General features: G+C 36.0%; 1 protein-coding gene across 10 annotated transcripts in view; it reads right to left on the reverse strand.

Moving 5' to 3' along the window:
• CTNNA2 (catenin alpha 2) overlaps positions 1 to 17712 on the reverse strand; it is a 1085794-nt gene that overhangs the window by 43076 nt on the left and 1025006 nt on the right. For all 10 annotated transcript variants that reach the window (XM_001499457.6, XM_070236225.1, XM_005599873.4 and 7 more), the window contains one exon: positions 10160 to 10341. In XM_001499457.6, coding sequence (XP_001499507.1) covers positions 10160 to 10341 — 182 coding nt within the window. The remainder of the gene's footprint in view (positions 1 to 10159; positions 10342 to 17712) is intronic.

Here is a 17712-nt window from a genome sequence, read left to right on the forward strand (position 1 = left end):
ATATTTACTTTTTATGTACTTTTCTGTAGGTATATTTCATAATTTAAATAACGTTTATTCACTTATTTTTCTGTCAATCTGATGGATACGAAAAGGTTAATTTTGACAGAGAAGGCCAAGTCTCTTCTTATCATTTATTGACCATTATTGTTAATCATTCATATTTCCTTTTCTGTGAGTTGTTTATTCAAGTCTTTTGCATATTTTTCTATTGACTTGTTTGTTTTTACCTAAATTGCTTGACTAAGCTTTTTAGATATTTTGGATTCTGATCTTTTGTTAATTATTCATCTTGCAAATCACTTCTTCCAGTCTTATCCCATATGTTTACTTTTATTACAGTTTTTCTTAAAATATATTTTAATTTTATTGGGGTCAAACATATTAATCATTTCTACCAAAGTTTGTGCTTTTCACACGTTCTTTAAGAAGTTCTTCCTTACTGGAGGCGTTAGCTAATGCCATGGAGGTAATCATTTTGCAATGTATATGTGCATCAAATCAACACATTGTACACATGAAACTTACACAATGTTATATGTCAATTACAGCCCAAATAAAGCTGGAGAAAAGAAAGAAAGGAAAAGTTCTCCCTTGTCCCAAGATCATAAAAATAGTCTCTCATTTTATTCTAAAATTTTAAAGATTCCTTTTCATATTTAGATATTAAATCCACCTGCAGGTTTTTTGTGTGTGTGTGTGTATAAGGTGAGCTAAAAATCACACTCTTACTTTATTTTTCCATACCAGTAACCAACTGTTCATGGACTATTTATTGGAAAGTTAATCCTTTCCTCCATAGTCTTCTTTATCTTTAAGTTTTGTACCTTTTTATTTTTAAATTCTGTGTGAGTAAATGTATTACTTTAAAAGGCAAATATAGGGGCTGACCCCGTGGCCGAGTGGTTAAGTTCGCGCACTCCGCTGCAGGCGGCCCAGTGTTTCGTTGGTTCGAATCCTGGGCGCGGACATGGCACTGCTCATCAAACCACACTGAGGCAGCGTCCCACATACCACAACTAGAAGAATCCACAACGAAGAATATACAACTATGTACCGGGGGGCGTTGGGGAGAAAAAGGAAATAATAAAATCTTTAAAAAAATAAAAAAATAAAAAAAATAAAAGGCAAATATAAACCCATGCATATATTGTCAATTTATGACAAAGCACCCAAGAACACCCAATGGGGAAAAGACAGTCTCTTCAATAAGTTATGTTGGGAAAACTGGACAGCCACCTGCAAAAGAAAAAAGTTTGACAACTGTCTTACATCATACACAAAAATCAACTCAAAATGTACCAAAGGCTTGAAGGTAAGACCTGAAACCACAAAACTCCTAGAAGAAAACACAGGTGGCAAGCTCCTTGACATTGGTCTTGGCTATGATTTTCTGGATTTAACATCAAAAGCAAAGGCAATAAAAGGAAAAATAAACAAGTGAGACTACATCAAACTAAAAAAAAACAGCAAGAGAGATCACTAACAAAATGAAAAGGCAACCTACTGAATGGGAGAAAATATTTGCAAATTACATATCTGATAAGAGGTTAATATCTAAAATATATAAAGAATTCATACAACTCAACAGCAAGAAAACAAACAGTCCAATTTAAAAATAGGCAAAGGACCTTAATAGATGTTTTGTAAAGAAGATATACACATGGCCAACAGGTACATAAAAAGGTGCTCAACATCACTAATCATCAGGGAAATTCAAATCAAAACCACAGTGAGGTATCACCTCATACCTGTGAGAATGGGTATTTTAAAAAGACAAGTAACAAGTGTTGGCGAGGATGTGGAGAAAAGGGGACACTTGTGCACTGCTGGTGAGAACATAAATTGGTGCAGCTACTATAGAAAAGACTGTGAAGCTTCCTCAAAACATAAAAAATAGAACTACCGTATGATCTAGCTATTCCACTTCTGGGTATTTATCCAAAGGAAATGCAAACACTAATTTGAAAAGATACATGTACCCTCATGTTCATTGCAGTATTATTCACAATTACCAAGATGTGGAGTGTATATATATATATGTATACACACACACACACACCCCACACACACAATGGGATATTATTCAGCCATAAAAAAGAATGAAAATTTTGCCATTTGTAACAACATGGATGGAACTCCAGGGCATTATGCTCAGTGAAATAAGTCAGACTGAGAAAGACAAATACCATATGATCTTACTTATATGTGGAATCCAAAACAAAACAAAAAACCTGAGCTCATGGCTACAGAGAACAAGTTGGTAGTTACCAGAGGAAAGGGAAGGAGTGGTGAAATGGGAGAAGGGGGTTAAAAAGTATAAACTCTCAGCTATAAAACAATAAGTCATGGGGATGTAATAATATTGTACTGTATATGTGAAAATTTCTAAGAAAGTAGATATGAAAAATTTTCATCACAAGAAAAAATTGTAACTATATGATGATAGATGTTAATTAGATTTATTGTGGTAATTATTTCACAATATATACAAATATTGAATAAAAAAGAAAATGTAATTATAAAAACAGAAAGCATAACTACCCAGAAAAATAACACAATGAAAACTGCCCACTGCCAAATAGAGAGTCTAGACATTCCTAAGTATTTGAAGTACTAAGATATAGTTACAGTCATGTGCACCCTCATCGTCTCATGAGAATGAATTAAGAAAATTCTTTGAATCATCTAGAAAATCCTGAATATCATAGGTATATGGTTCTCAGCATTATGCAAGATGCTTCTAAGAAAGTTTCAAGACCCAGATTTATTTGAGTACAGAATTAGTGACATGACCCACTTTCCCCACATCATGAACACAAGAGAGAGGGTATAGAAAAGATAGTTGTGCCATTTTGTGGGGTGGAGGATCAAAGTTATTCATTTCTTTCTGCTTATCTGCCAGGTTGTGTGGCTGCCCTTATGAGTAGTTGGGTACTAATTGTGGGGTAATAACCAGTACCTTTAAAATAAAAGACCCTGAACTCAACTGATGTAGCAAGTGTAGCATTTTCTTTTATGTCATCATTGCATAGATTGGAGGTGAACTCTGAAACTCCCTCAGACATCAGTGTCTGACGCAGTGCTATCCAGGAGAATTTTTGTAATGATGGACATGTTCTATAATTCTACATTGTCCAATATAGTAACCCCTAGCCACATGTGAATACAGAACACTTAAAATGTGGCTAGTGTGACTGAGGAACTGAGTTCAATTTTTTATTCTACTTTTAACTTTTCATTTTGAAGTAATTACAGATTCCTAGGAATTTGCAAAGATATATACAAGGATGTCCTATGTACCCTTAATCCAGGCTCCTCCAGTGTTAAGATCTTACATAACTACAGTACAATAATAAAACCAGGAAATTGACATTGGTAAAATCCACAGAGATCATTCAAATGTCAGCAGTTATGCATGCACTTGTGTGTACGTGTGTGTGAGCTATAGACAGTTTTATCACACATGTAACTTCACATAACTACTACCACAATTGGGGCACAGACTGTACCATCAGCACAAGGTTCTCTCATACTAGCTCTATATCATCCACCCCATCCCTAATGGTAATCATCCCTAGATGATCCACAGATAGTAATCACTAATCTGTTCTCCATCTCTATAATTTTTTTTATTTCAAGAATGTTATGTAAATGTAAATTATACAGCATGCTCCATCTGAGTCAGGTACTTTTCACTCAGCATTATTTCCATGAGATCCAGCCAAGTTGCTGCATCTATTTATTGCTGAGAAGTATTCTACGGTATAGATGTACCACAGTTTGTTTAAACATTTACCCAAGTGAAGGACATTGGGTAGTTTCCAGTTTTAAGCTTTTACAAATAAACCTGGTATAAATATTTGTGTACAGGTTTTTCGGTGAATGTAAGTTTTCATTTCTCTGGGATAAATGCCCAAGAGCAAAATAACTGAGTCCTATGATAAATCCATTTTCGATTTTAAAAGAAACTGTCAATTTTCCAGTTTTATTTCATCTTAAATAAAAATTAAAAACCTAGACCTAACATCATACTCAATAGTGAAACAAAGCTTTTCATAACAAGGGTGCCACTTTTGCCACTTCTGTTCAACATAGTACTGGAAGTCCTAAGCAGAGCAAGTAATCAAGAAAAAGAAAAGGCATCCAGATTTGAAAGGGAGAAGTAAAATAATCTTTGTTCACAGACAACATGATCTTCTATGTAGAAAACTCTAAAGATTCTACCAAAAAAACCCAGAATAAATGAATTTAGCGAAGTTGCAGGGTAACCAACACAAAAAATCAACATACAAAAATCAGTTGCATTTCTATACATGAACAAGAACTATATGAAAGATAAATCAAGAAAGCAATCTCAGTTGCAATAGCATCAAAAAGAATAAGATACATAGAAATAAACTTAACCAAGGAGGCAAAAGATTTATACACTGAAAACCATAAAATGTTGCTGAAAGAAATTAAAGACACAAATAAATGGAAAGACATCTCATGTATGTAGATTAGAAGATCTATTATTATTAAGATGTCAGTACTTAACATTAAGATGTTAATACTATCCAATGTAATCAATGTAATCCCTATCAAAATCCCAGTGGTATTTTTGCCAACATAGAAAAATTCATCCTAAAATGCGTATGGATTCTCAAGGTATCCCAAACAGCCAAAACAATCTTGAAAGGAAATGAGTTGAGAGCCTCCCGATCCTTGATTTCAAAACTTACTACAAAGCTACAGTGTAGTACTAGCATAAAGACAGACATATAAACCAATGAAGCAGAATAAAGGACCCTGAAGTAAACTCCCACACATATGGTAAAATCATTTTTGACAGGGGTGTCAAGACCATTCAACAGGAAAAGGACAGTGTTTTCAACAAATGGTGCTGGGAAAACTTGATATCGACATGCAGAAGAATGAAGTGGGACTCATAATATACACAAAAATTAACCCAAAATGGATCAAAGATCTTAACATAAGAGCTATACAAAAATTAACTCAAAATGGATCAAAGACCTTAACATAAGAGCTAAACTATTAAAATCTTACAAGAAAACATAGGGGGAAAGTTTCATGACATTGGATTTGGCAATGATTTGTTGCATATAACACCAAGAATATAGGCAACAAAAGAAAAATAAATAAATGTGACTATATCAAAATTTTTAAAACTTCTAGACATCAAAGGAGACAACAGAGTAAAAAGATATCCCACAGAATCAAAGAAAATATTTGCAAATCATATATATGACAAGGGGTTAATATCCAGAATATATAAAAAGCTTCTACAACTCAACACTAAAAATCTATCAATGTGATTAAAAAATGGGCAAAGGATTTGAACATACATGTCTCCAAAGAATATATACAATGGTCACTCAGCACATGAAAAGATGTTCAACATCACTAATCACTAGGGAAATGCAAATCAAAACCACAATGACTCATACTCATTAAGGTGGTTACTATACAAACAAACTAAAATTTAAAAACAAAAAAAACCAGGAAATAAGAAGTGTTGCTGAGGATGTGAAGAAGTTGGAACCTTTGTGCACTGTTGATGGGAATGTAAAACAGCACAGCTGCTATGTAAAACAGTACAGTCGTTCCTCAAAAAATTAAACTTATAATTACCATATGACCTAGCAATTCCACTTCTGCGTATATACCCTAAAGAATTAGAGTCCCAAAGAAACATTTGTACACCCATGTTTATAGCAGCATTACTCATAATAGCCAAAAGGTAGAATCAGTCCAAGCATCCAACAATGGATGAATGGATAAACAAAATATGCTATATACGTACAATGAAATATTACTTAGCCTTAAAAAGGAATGAAAGTTTGACACAAGCTACAACACAGATGAACTTTGAGAATATCATGCTAAGTGAAATAAGCCAGTCACAAAAAACCAAACAGTGAATGTTCCCACTTATATGAGATTCTCAGAGTAATTAAATTCATAGAGATGGAAAGGAGGATGGTGGTTGCCAGGGGCTGAGGGGAGAAGAGAATGAGGAGTTAGCATTGAATGGTACAGAGTTTCTGTTGGGGAAGATAAAAGATTTCTAGAGATGGATGGTGGTTATGGTTGCACAGCGATGTGAATGTACTTAATGCCACAGAACTGTACACTTAAAAATTGTTAAAGTGGTCAATTTTATTGTATATATTTTTACACAACAAGATACAATCAATTTAAATAGACACAGGTGGCTAGCGGCTACCGTATTGGACAGCACAGGTCTAAAGGAGCCACAGTCATCTGAAAAACATGAAGTGCACACGGAAACAAGAAACAAATGGCCAACAGGAAGAAACATATATATATATATCAGGTCCAGAAAAGAGAAGATCAGAAGTTTGAGTCTTCCTATCAATGGAAGGCAATGGTGCCAAAGGGACCTGCCCCAGCGGCTGTAGCTCTCAGTCTCAAAATGATGGTTTACACCCTTTCTGTGCCTGACCTTGGACCAGATTCTCTATTTGTGGCACTTTTAGAAGGTCTTTTGAGGAATATTGTGACCTTAAAGACAGAAACTACCATACTGTTACATATGGAACATGCTTTTAGTTTCCTAGAAAGAACATCAAGCCATAGAATTGGCTCTACCATGTATATTCATGTAAGCTTCTGTCTTTTGATAATAGGGATTCTTATACAAGGGTCAATATTTGGAAGCATTCCCAGGAAGTGGTCACTCCAAAAAGAGAGTCTTAGAAAACTGTTACTACAACACCACTATCTACAGTTTACCAACTAATTCATATTTATTTCATGAAAAGGTAATAGGTGTTAATGTGAAAAATCAATGAGTGAGTACGCTCTGAGTTAATGTACTCAGTACCCAGAATTCTTAGGTTCTGAGTTAATGCAAATTAAAAAGGTTTATTTGCTATGGCTTTCTCAATACTTCTAACTTGTCAGTATATAATGTGACTCTCCAATAATAGGATATAGTACGTAAGGAGTCTATTTGCAAATGTTTTGAGTCATAGAAGCCACTTTTCAGAACCAGGGTTGCATAAAACATTCTTGGGAAATATCTCTTTCACCAATCAGCTGAAGCAACATGAAGAGAGCACAGTAGAAACATTGAGTGAATATGGTGATTATTGAGGAGTCAAGTGAGACTGCAGGACCATGAGTTGAACTATTCAAGGAAGTAACATTTGTATTACAGCCTTGAATTTGAAGTACAGATATGTACAAAATTGAGAAAGGAGTCTAAGGGTCAATAAAGGTAGGCCTTAAGATAGCAAACTAAAGATTTGAATTTTATTCTGTGAAAAGAGGAGCTAATGAAAGTTTTGGTGCAAAGGGATCTGGATGATTGCTCTTTAACGGCCAGATGTGGCATGGAACGAACTGACGAGAGTCAAGAATTGGAACTGAAAGATCAATCAAGCGATACCTGGGCTGAGGTACCAAGTGTCTGAAGTGAGCGAGGAATGAAGTTTGGGAAGACTGGAGTGATTACATGATTTTTGAGTTAAGTGCTCAGTGTTGATTGTACCCTGATGTGTTTTTTCTTAGCCTGAACTCTGTTCCTTTTAAAATCAGAACTTATGATTGATTGATCTCAAAAGACAGCTTTGTCCCTTGATATACAATTAAACTTCGGTTTCTTCCTGAGCTGCCGCCATCTGCACATCTTTTGTTATTGAGACACAAGACTAGCACATAATATTTCTTTCTGAAGATGACATGAGAGGTATGGATTCACCCTATGCAGGAGAGTGCTTCCACCATTGCCCATGAGATGGAATTCAAGAACTGAAGAGGAAAAAGACATGAGGCATAATCAGTTTTATCCTCCATGAAGAAGTTATTACACAAATAATGAGGCAGAACCTCTCCAATTTTAATAATAATTGAGTGGATATCATTGAGATTAGTGAATCAAATTAATGAATTAGCTACTGATAAGAGTAAAACAACAAGATAATAAATTCAAGGTTATTTTTTGCACCCACATGCCCTTTAAACATTATTTGAGAAGAGTAGTCATTTCAATTCCTAATCAGCTATATCCTTTCCTTTAAATAAGAGAAAATAGTACATAAGAGTCATTAGAGGCATAGAGCTGAAATTATTCCTCCTTGAAATGGAAAATGCAAGGGCGATAATAGTAATGCACGTGGTCAAGTGCAGTGAACTCAGGGGAGAGGCCACAAAGAAAGGCTCAAGTCGGTTACCTGTTTGCAAAGGAAGAGGCTCTATGGATGGAGGCAGCATAAAACCTTAGCTTCCTGTGTTCCATTTCCAATTCACACCCTCTTCTGTTTCTCTGGTCATTAATTACTGTACTCCTCTCTTTGCCCTCACAAAGGGGCACAAAACTACTCAACAGGCAGTGGGAAAAATGATAACCAGTAGCATTCTAGACATTTCATTATTCAAATCAGCAGAAAATGATTATACAAAATCCTTAGGAAATTGAAGTGGTCTTCTTTTCACTTTTAAAACTATACTTTGACTAATAGAAAGTCTGTCTTGTTTAATATCATCTAACAAGACCTCCTCAAACTTATCTCTCTTCCTTGACCACAGTTATATATAATCTGGAGCATTATAAAATGTTCTGATCTAAACTAGCAACATGACTAGATTCATTATTCACTTTAAACTAATGAGATTATTTTTTTAAGGGATGTTATTAATGGATTGCATAATATCCATCAGATAAAGTACTAACACAATGTTGAAAGCAAGCAAATTAAGTTATCACAGGCCTTGAAAAGCAATGACTGAGACTGCCATGATAGTCTGATCTGTAGGAAATTCAGACTTAAATAATGACTTAGATTGTTTTTTCCTACTATTATTGTGTATGTGTGAAATAAATCTGTGAAGCTAACAAAGACTAACCAAATGTACAAATTTGAACTTCTAATGAATACAATCACATTTGAAATTCTCAAAGATCACCCTCATAACACTAAAGTTATTCGGCTGAAGTCAAAAACAATTTAAAAATATTTGGAGGAAGGGCCAAGCAATGTCATCAGTCCATATTGGCCAGAGGCAAAGGGTAAGGGAGATAAGGCAGAGATGTTCCATATTGTAACCTGTAATCAATTGTAGCCTTTTCCTATTAGAAGCATTCGATAATCATTAAAAAAGTTGTCACCCATATGGTGATGTTTTGACATTACCACATATCTTACATAGTTTTAATGACAAATACCATGTTGAATGATTAAAACATCTTTACTCATGTATATCTATGTGTGTGTGTTTCCCAGAAAATCTACAGTAAAGTGATAGCTTACATTCGTATGACAATTGCATTATCTTTTTAGATTTTAAAACCCTCCTGTGAAGTTGGTAAGAAAAGTATGATTTCCCTATTTTGCAAATAAATAAAGACAGTAAGAGACTGGTCCAAAATCACCTGGGATACAGACTCAAAATCCAGGGATCTTTTCATTGAGCTTTGCTGTCCTTTGGTTTGCCCTTTGTGTGTTAGGAAGGGCTGAAATGTCACCTCCCTTTAAAGAGGAGACTAAAAATGCAATGACAGAAACAGCAATGACCCCTGGCGGAAAAAGGCTCCTAACAAAATTCTGATTGGTCTCTTGATTTATTAAAAGCACTGCTCCCAGCAAAAGGAAATAAAACTTAAACAATTTTTAATTTCCCTCTCAAACTTACGGAATCAGATTGTTGAACTTGATTCTTTTTATGTAAGGATAAAACATAATCTGAAATTAATGCTAGGTCATGAGCTGGCATTAAAGCATATTATATGTACACATGCACACACACATTACGTATAGACATATAGTTGATCCAAAGGGATACTAACAAATCGTTCACGTTACCTTCAGAACAATATTTAAACACATTGCAAAATAGCACAGACCAAAATTGAGCTACCTAAACCCCAGGGGTTTGATTTTATGACTGACTTAGGACAGATAACTAAAACAATAATAATTACAAAGATGAATCTGTTCTCCTTGACCAAAAAGACCTATCTGCTAAGAATTAGGTCCAGATCCTTTTGACTTAAACATGGAAATTTTATAATACCACTACCTTGCTTTGATATAGTATTTTAGTTTTTCATCAGGCTTTCACATGCTAATATACACTGTTACATTTCTGGGTTTAATGAGAAAACCTTCATCTTCTTGTCTCCGGGCCTCACCTTGTGAAGTCTGTCATTTCCATCATGATCATACACATCTGCTTGGCCAGCACAATTATATCATTGCCGCTGTCGTCCCATTTAGCCACTTCAGCATCCAGCTTGCTTTTCTCTTGGTGGAATATCTCCACCTGCTCAGCTATTTTTGCCTTCTCCTCCTGTGGTAGTTGTGCCATGATGGCCTGCGTGGGTTACAGAAAAAGTATGACTAATGATGAGACAAAGGAAGTATAGACAGTAGGTTGACTCTGCCTCCAGTTAAGGGCAAAGCCAGACCCTGAGAAGGGTTATAGGCTGCTCCACCATTCTGGAAAGTACGTTTTATGCAATCTCCGGGAAGGGAAAAGTACAGACTGGTAAGGTCCCCAAATTCCCTGTCTCCACCCCACATGCAAAAATATAGGGATCCAAAGGTACATGCACATTGACAGTAACAGAACTTCTCTGTTGCTTTGATGACATATGTTTGTTCAAAAGAATCTATTCTTGACAATTTTTATATTTGGTCTCGGGAAACATTTACCAGATGAAAGAATGCACCTCTTTCAACACTGAAATCTGTTCAGAGAAGGAAAAAAAGAAAAAAGTCCTTCTGTTGCTGGGAAGGAGAAGAATTTAAACAATATCTGAGTATCTAAGTTGGGGAGGGGTGGGTTCGGGCCACTTTCTGTGAGTGTTAATGAAGGAGTCCAGGGTTAGATGCTACACAAAAATCCCCTATGCAGGGCATTTCAGGGATGGCATACCTATTGCTGGCCCTCCCCCACCTCCTCTGTGGAAATCCTGGGATGACCACAGCTCCCCATAGAGCCTATGAGTATGTAGGCGGCGAAGTTGTTATGGGATAAAAAATAGGATTAGGAAGCAAAGGTTGATTTTCAATAGTTGCTAGGTAAGGAGGTGTAGAAAAGAACTACACTCTTTTCTCATTATTCATGGATTCTTTATTTGAAAATTTGCCTATTCACTAAAATTTATTTGTAACCCCAAAATTAATACTTGTGGTACTTTCACTGTCATTCACAGACATGCACAAAGCTGCAAAAAATTTCAGTCACATGATATGCATGTTTCCAGATGAGACTGAACAAGAGATTCTCTGTCCTTTTGTTTCAACATTCATACTATACTATAAATAAGTACCCTTTCTGTGGTCTGTTTAGTGACTTATTTTCCACATCTTTGTACTTTTCGTTGGTGATTTTGCTGTTTAACATGGCCCCCAAGCATAGTGCTGAAGTCCCATCTAATGTCCCTAAGCACAAGAAGGCTGTGATGTGCTTTATGGAGAAAATGCATGTATTAGATAAGCTTCATTCAGCCCGAGGTATAGTGCTCTTGGCCATGAGTTCAATGTTAATGAATCAAAACTGTAAAACAAGATATCTAAATAAAAACACTCAGTAAACAAGTTTATGTATGGACTGGTTGAAGAAAATGTTGAGACTAGCAGCTCTCAGGAGCCTCACCCTATCTTTCCTCTAGGAGCAATGATCCAGTAGTCACTAACTAAGAGTTCATGGTGACTTTATGGAACATAAGTACTGTGAATAAAGAGAATCAACTGAGTTTGTTAAAAGCCATTTATGTAGCAGGACCTGAGTGAAATGTCTGACCTCACCTCATTGCATCCTCACAGAACCATGTGCAAGCTGCTTCACAGAAAGGAGCAGGTGGAAAGTATGTCAGCGCTAGTATCCCCTCTGGTTCTGGGATACACGTATTCTCCACAAGAGAGACCAAAGGAGAATGATTTGGGGGACCTATAGCTTTCACAAAGCATAAGTAAAATAACACAAAAAAACTGCTTCCTAAATTGTAAAGATCCTCCCAATGTAAGTGAATTGTTGAAAGAGAGGTAGCTGATGTCTAATAGAAATTTCAGTGGACATAAGCTCAGAAAAACTGGGCTCAACTGGGCTCTGTCACAAACTTGGGTTAAGTCCTCAATGCTACTAGATCACAACCATAACAACTTCAGATATAAGAACAATAAACAATTACCTCAAAATGTTACGGTAGACAGCAAATGAAATAATAAACATATTAAGTGTTTTGTCGGAAAAAATTAAAGTGAGCATGTATGGGATTATTGTTAGCATTACATTAGCATCATTTCTATATTAGTTTTCCTTTCCAGGTACTTCTCTAGCTTATTACTTAGTTGCCATCAAAGAGAAGGTATGGGCCTGGATTCAATGTGACTAGAAGATTGACATGATTCCTTGAGCACAGACATGTATACCAGGCACTGTGCTAAGAGGCTTATATAAGCCCAAAACTTAATCTACTTAATCATTCTACATAATGATTAACACTATTATTACCCCTATTCTATTAATGATGACACCAAGGCTCAGAGAAATTAATTAAATTCCCAATGTTACATAACTAAAAAACTGTAGGAATAGAACTGAAATCCAGGTCAGCTAACACTGTACTTAACGACTGCGCACAACTGCATCACCACGCATGCCCATGCAGGTTGGACACTGCACAATGGTCTCAGCAAAGTGGGGCAAGTGTCACTGAAGTCACAAGTGCTGTCTAACAGACTGAGCATCCTAGACATGAGGCTTCATCTGTCCAGAGTAAGGGTATCTTTGTCTGATGTATCCTTGGACTAGCAGCTGTCCGGATGCCACCTCTTACTAACAGACAGCCATGTCTACTAACTTCCATGCATGCATGTGTGTGACTTTGTATAGATAGTACGTGAGTATCGTGTGTATGATGTGTGTGTGTGTATACACAAATTACAGTACATATTTAAAAAGTCAGACTGGTACAAATACTATAGTTAAAGTATTTAAAATACTATATTTTGAAAAATATTTTAAAGTAGTTTTAAAAACTGTATCTATAAATGTGGTTAATATATAGAAGAGTTTGTTAGAAACTCACTTATGCAATATTGTACTAATAACAAGGCGCTATTCCAACGTAATTGGGATGGGTTTGAATTTGCAGAAGTTAAATATGCACTTTTTTTCCTGCAGCATCCCGGTCTGATGATCTAATGCTGTCCTAGATTAATTTGTCCTCCTCATACAAAATTGATAATCATGCTTTACTTAGACCTCACAAGTCCTAACCAGCATGATTTAAAGAATTCACTAGGTGCGTCTCTATAAAAGAATCTGTAAAACTACCCAGTAGACCTCCAGACTCTGCAGTCAATCCTCAAATGAAAAGCAATGACGCTCTCATTGCTCCAAAAGGATTAAAAGGTATACACTTCTCTGTCAACTATATCGCTTGAGTTTCAATTGTACAATTCAGCAATTGAATATTATCTGCCTTGCTCTACTCTCTAATTCTTTCTAATGCCCTACTTCTGACATCTCTCTGAGCTTACTTAGGGTAGAGGCCTCAGCATCCTGCACAGAGTAGAAGCTCAATAAATATCTTTTGATTGACTGCTTAAACATTTTTCCACTGACTGCATCAACAAAATTCGAGAGAAGTTACCAGAACTGACAAATATTTTCTAAGGGCACAATTCTAAAGAAAAACTGGCCCCTTCAAAGCAGATTTGCAAAGGAAGATGTTACTTTGACTCTAGGGGTTCTCGATCCGCATAATGCACTTAATGGTGTGTGACTTGGGTGCAAGTGTCATTACATCTGCTTCTGCTTATGTAGCTATCAATGAGCCGAGTCTTTTCCTAAATATTTTTAAAATGCTCTTGGCTTTTAAAAATTCATAATTGACCTTTTCTGAAACTGGAATTTAAAAAAAGGTTATCTATAAACAGTAGATCACAAACTGCGAAATTTGCAAGTTAATCAAATTAAAATTCAACACATGAGTTTTAATTAGTTCTTATCAATGTAACTCAGCAGTTTGAAATGTTAACACATTAAAGCTGTTCTAGCTAGAAAAAAAACTTAGAGGCTAGCTACATTGAAATCAAGTTGAATACAAAATACATAACATGCAATTGTTCATTCCCTCAAACCAAGGGAACATGAAAAAAATTATTTTCATGGTCAAGGAAAAAGGGAAAAAAATCAGCTTTTATGTTTGTGTGATATAATCACCTGGGGCCGGTTGAGTTTCTGTTCTTGTATTCACAGGAGACAAGCAGGGTTCTCCAGATTGTTAATCTGGTTGATCTGCGGCCCCATATTGGTGGTGTCAGAGACCTGAATCCACAAAGTTTCCTACCCTCTCACCCCAGGCTCCCAGCCTTTCCTCTGAACAGCCAACCATCTTTTTCAATTAATGTTATAAATTCAACTTTTTCAATTAATGTTATAAATTATAAATTTAAATGAAAGTGCAAATCACTGATACAAACCAGCAACCTCTCATTCCATAATCTTTTCTTCAACCTAAATCTCAAGGAGCTTTTGATATAATTGCTTTTCCAATCTCAAAGAGAAAAATGACTTTTGAACTCTATGGGCCTCCAAATGGACAAGTGTTAGTTTCTTAAATGTAGAGCAAGAGTCTAACATTAAGGCTTCAAGTACATGGATGTCTATAAATAATGATTAAAAGAACTAAAACTCAATGTGGCCAGTTCTACTCACTTGGTTTTAAAGAAGGATAATAAATATAAGTAGTTAAGGAGTAGGTCCTTTGACTTTTACTAGTCTCAGGCTGTGAAGTGAATTGGAAAATTATCCCATTAATTCAAGTAAAAACTTTCATGATTGCCTAAATTGTCCAGCTCTTTCGATTAAATTATTTGGCCAGCTTTCTAATAAATGACTACCTCATGCTACAGGTAACATCATCATCATCTTCATCAACTTAACATTATGTGACAAGTTTTGTGATACATTTTATCATGCAGTTCTCCTAATGACATTATGAGGTAGGATACTATATACATATACAAGGAAATGAGGGAAGGAGAGGTTAAGAAAATTGCCCCCAAATCACACAGCTTGGCCAAGCCCATATTTAAAATCAGGTCTGTGTGACTCCAAATAATATATTCTATCACCAAGGTTAAGTGCCCAAGAGATGTCACTGAAAAGAGTTTATAAGATGTCATGTCTAGGATCAAAGGGTCTGATCGTGTCTATGTTTTATCAGATCAGGGTATGATCATTCTCATTCTCTCTCAATCGCTCTCATAAAATGTTGTAGGGAAGCAGCAGGCAAGGACACATAAAAGAAATAAACACTCTAATTTCAGAATTTGAAAGCAATGTTGGAATAGGTACTAAAAGCTTTTCTCCCACCTTAACCTCCTTTCAGATGAATTTACCCTGTTCAGAGAGGAAGAATTTGTCTGAATGAGAGCACAAAATAAGGCCCATTGACAGGGGAGGACTGGCTGCTAGAAAGAGCAACAGTCTCCGTCAAAGACAACTTCTGCCTCCTTCACAATTTTGACCAAGTTAACACAGTTTTATGGTCAAAAGTTCGACCATCTGTCATCTCAGCAATTCAACGCAGCCTCTTATTTCCAACTTAAAGTCATAATTCTATGTCTCTGATTTGTCATCATGTAATTACAGGCTAAAATAGGCTGACTCAATAACTAATCCTGTCTTCTGCAAGTTGATCACACAGACCACATGATGGATCTCAAAGACAAGTCAGCAAGTGCTAGATTATAGGAGTATTTTCTTTTTACTATCCTGGACCATTTTCATAATTCATGCAGAAAAAACTTTCAAAAAAGACTATTGTCTTTTCACCTATCGGGTGAAGAAATAAAAGATGATGTAGACAGGTGCTGTCTGACTTTTGTTTCCATTCATCATAATTGACATGGTGTCTGAGGTAAGATGCATGAAATAGAAGTACAATGAGACTGTATTCTTCCTTGTAAAAAGTGGGACTAATCATGCCATTTTGACAAGATGGTAATTATAAAGCAAGATAAGGGTTGTACAATATGCGTTGGTCTTTGAGAAAACAAGTCAATGGATAGTGGGCTGTATCAATACTGAGTTGCAATCAGTCAATCAAATTGATTTTGAATTGATTAATGTTTGGATGAATTACTCAAACTTGCCCTTTGTCATTGACATAAAAATGCTGGTTTTACTTAAATTTAAAGACAAATTCACTTGGTTGATGAATTAGTTTAGTGTTATGCCAACACAGGCTCAAAAGACTCTCTCAGCTTAATGAATTTCCCAATTTTCAACATTCTGGGGGAGACTAAATAGAGTCCACAAGGGATTTTCAAAGTATAGTGCTTCATACTCTTTTGTGTACTTTTCAGCTGTCACCAGCCTGTGATTAGAAGAGATTTCTCTTCTAAAGGATGACAATTTTCAGAGTCATCCTTTATTGAGCACTTAATGTATGTCAAGTATTGTGTTCATTATTTTACAAATACTAATTAAAACCTCAAAAGAATTCTATCAAGTAAGTCTATTATTCACATTTTACAGATAATAGGACCAAAGCTCAGAGAAATTAAGCAGCATGTAAGGAAGCATGGTCCTCACTCTACCCTTTGCAATTAGAAATCAGGTCTGTCTCAAATCAAAGCCAGTACATCTTTAGTTTTCTGGCTTTTACCCTCACATTTTACCTCCCATCTACATGTCCATCTTCTGGGTCATTTGATTGTTAGATGAGACTATTAGGACACAAAATACAAAAGAGAAATTGGGCTTTAAGTACAAAGACACTCTTGACTCAACAAAAGCCTTAGTCTTCTTTGAGTCCTCTTTATTTTAACCTCTGATTGACTATTTCCTACTCTTCTTTCACAATTCCTAAAATAGTGTGAGCTTTCTGGAGTTTCTTAATCCCTATCCTAAATTACTACCTCTTTCTCAATCTCATACTTCCTATTCATTATCTTTTCTTAAGTAAAACTTAACATCGAGAGTTAGAATGTCTAACTCTGAATTATACTATAATTTGATTGTTTCTACTCTATGGAAACTGAGCCTTTAAAGGGAAGAGAATCTCACCCTCTTTTGCAATCCCCAAGAATTTTATCTTCCACCACCGGCCCGGCCTTGATTACCTGCACCTACCCTCAAAGAGATATGGCTAATTGGATTAGTCAGAGTCCAGGATCCTCTTTGGAACACTTGCTTTGGTAGACAGCGTCACAAAATGTTCAGGAATGTTCAAATGTCAGCCAGAGCAGTGATCTTTCTGTTGCTTCCTGCTTTATGCCTTAAAGTGGCATACTTCTAGTATGTCTCTATAATTTCTTTTTCTATCACATGGCAGACAGATCTAGGGCTGCTGCCCTGGCTGTAGGTAGGTATCAAGGAGAAAAAAGTCCTCTCTCTACTCTGATGGCCTTGAACCAATTTCAAAAGATGTGGTCTTGTTTATCGGAGACCATAGGCCAGAGTATAGAGCAACAACAGCTGGGCCAGTAACAAAGTAGTACTCTAATTAATTTTCATGTGTCTTGCCTCTTGTGTTATTAACAAACTTGGAGACTTCAAGCAGAATCATGGTATCTGTGCCATGCAAGATCTGAGCATTCCTGTGTCCCTGGTTATTGAACCATCTAATCATGATCCCCAACCCCAGCAAAATCCACTCTACACAAAAGTGTTTGCTTTGATGTAGCTGCTATATTTTGAGTGATGGAGAGATAATGGAGTTAG

This window comes from Equus caballus, chromosome 15, assembly GCF_041296265.1.
Source record: "Equus caballus isolate H_3958 breed thoroughbred chromosome 15, TB-T2T, whole genome shotgun sequence".
NCBI lineage: Eukaryota > Metazoa > Chordata > Mammalia > Perissodactyla > Equidae > Equus > Equus caballus.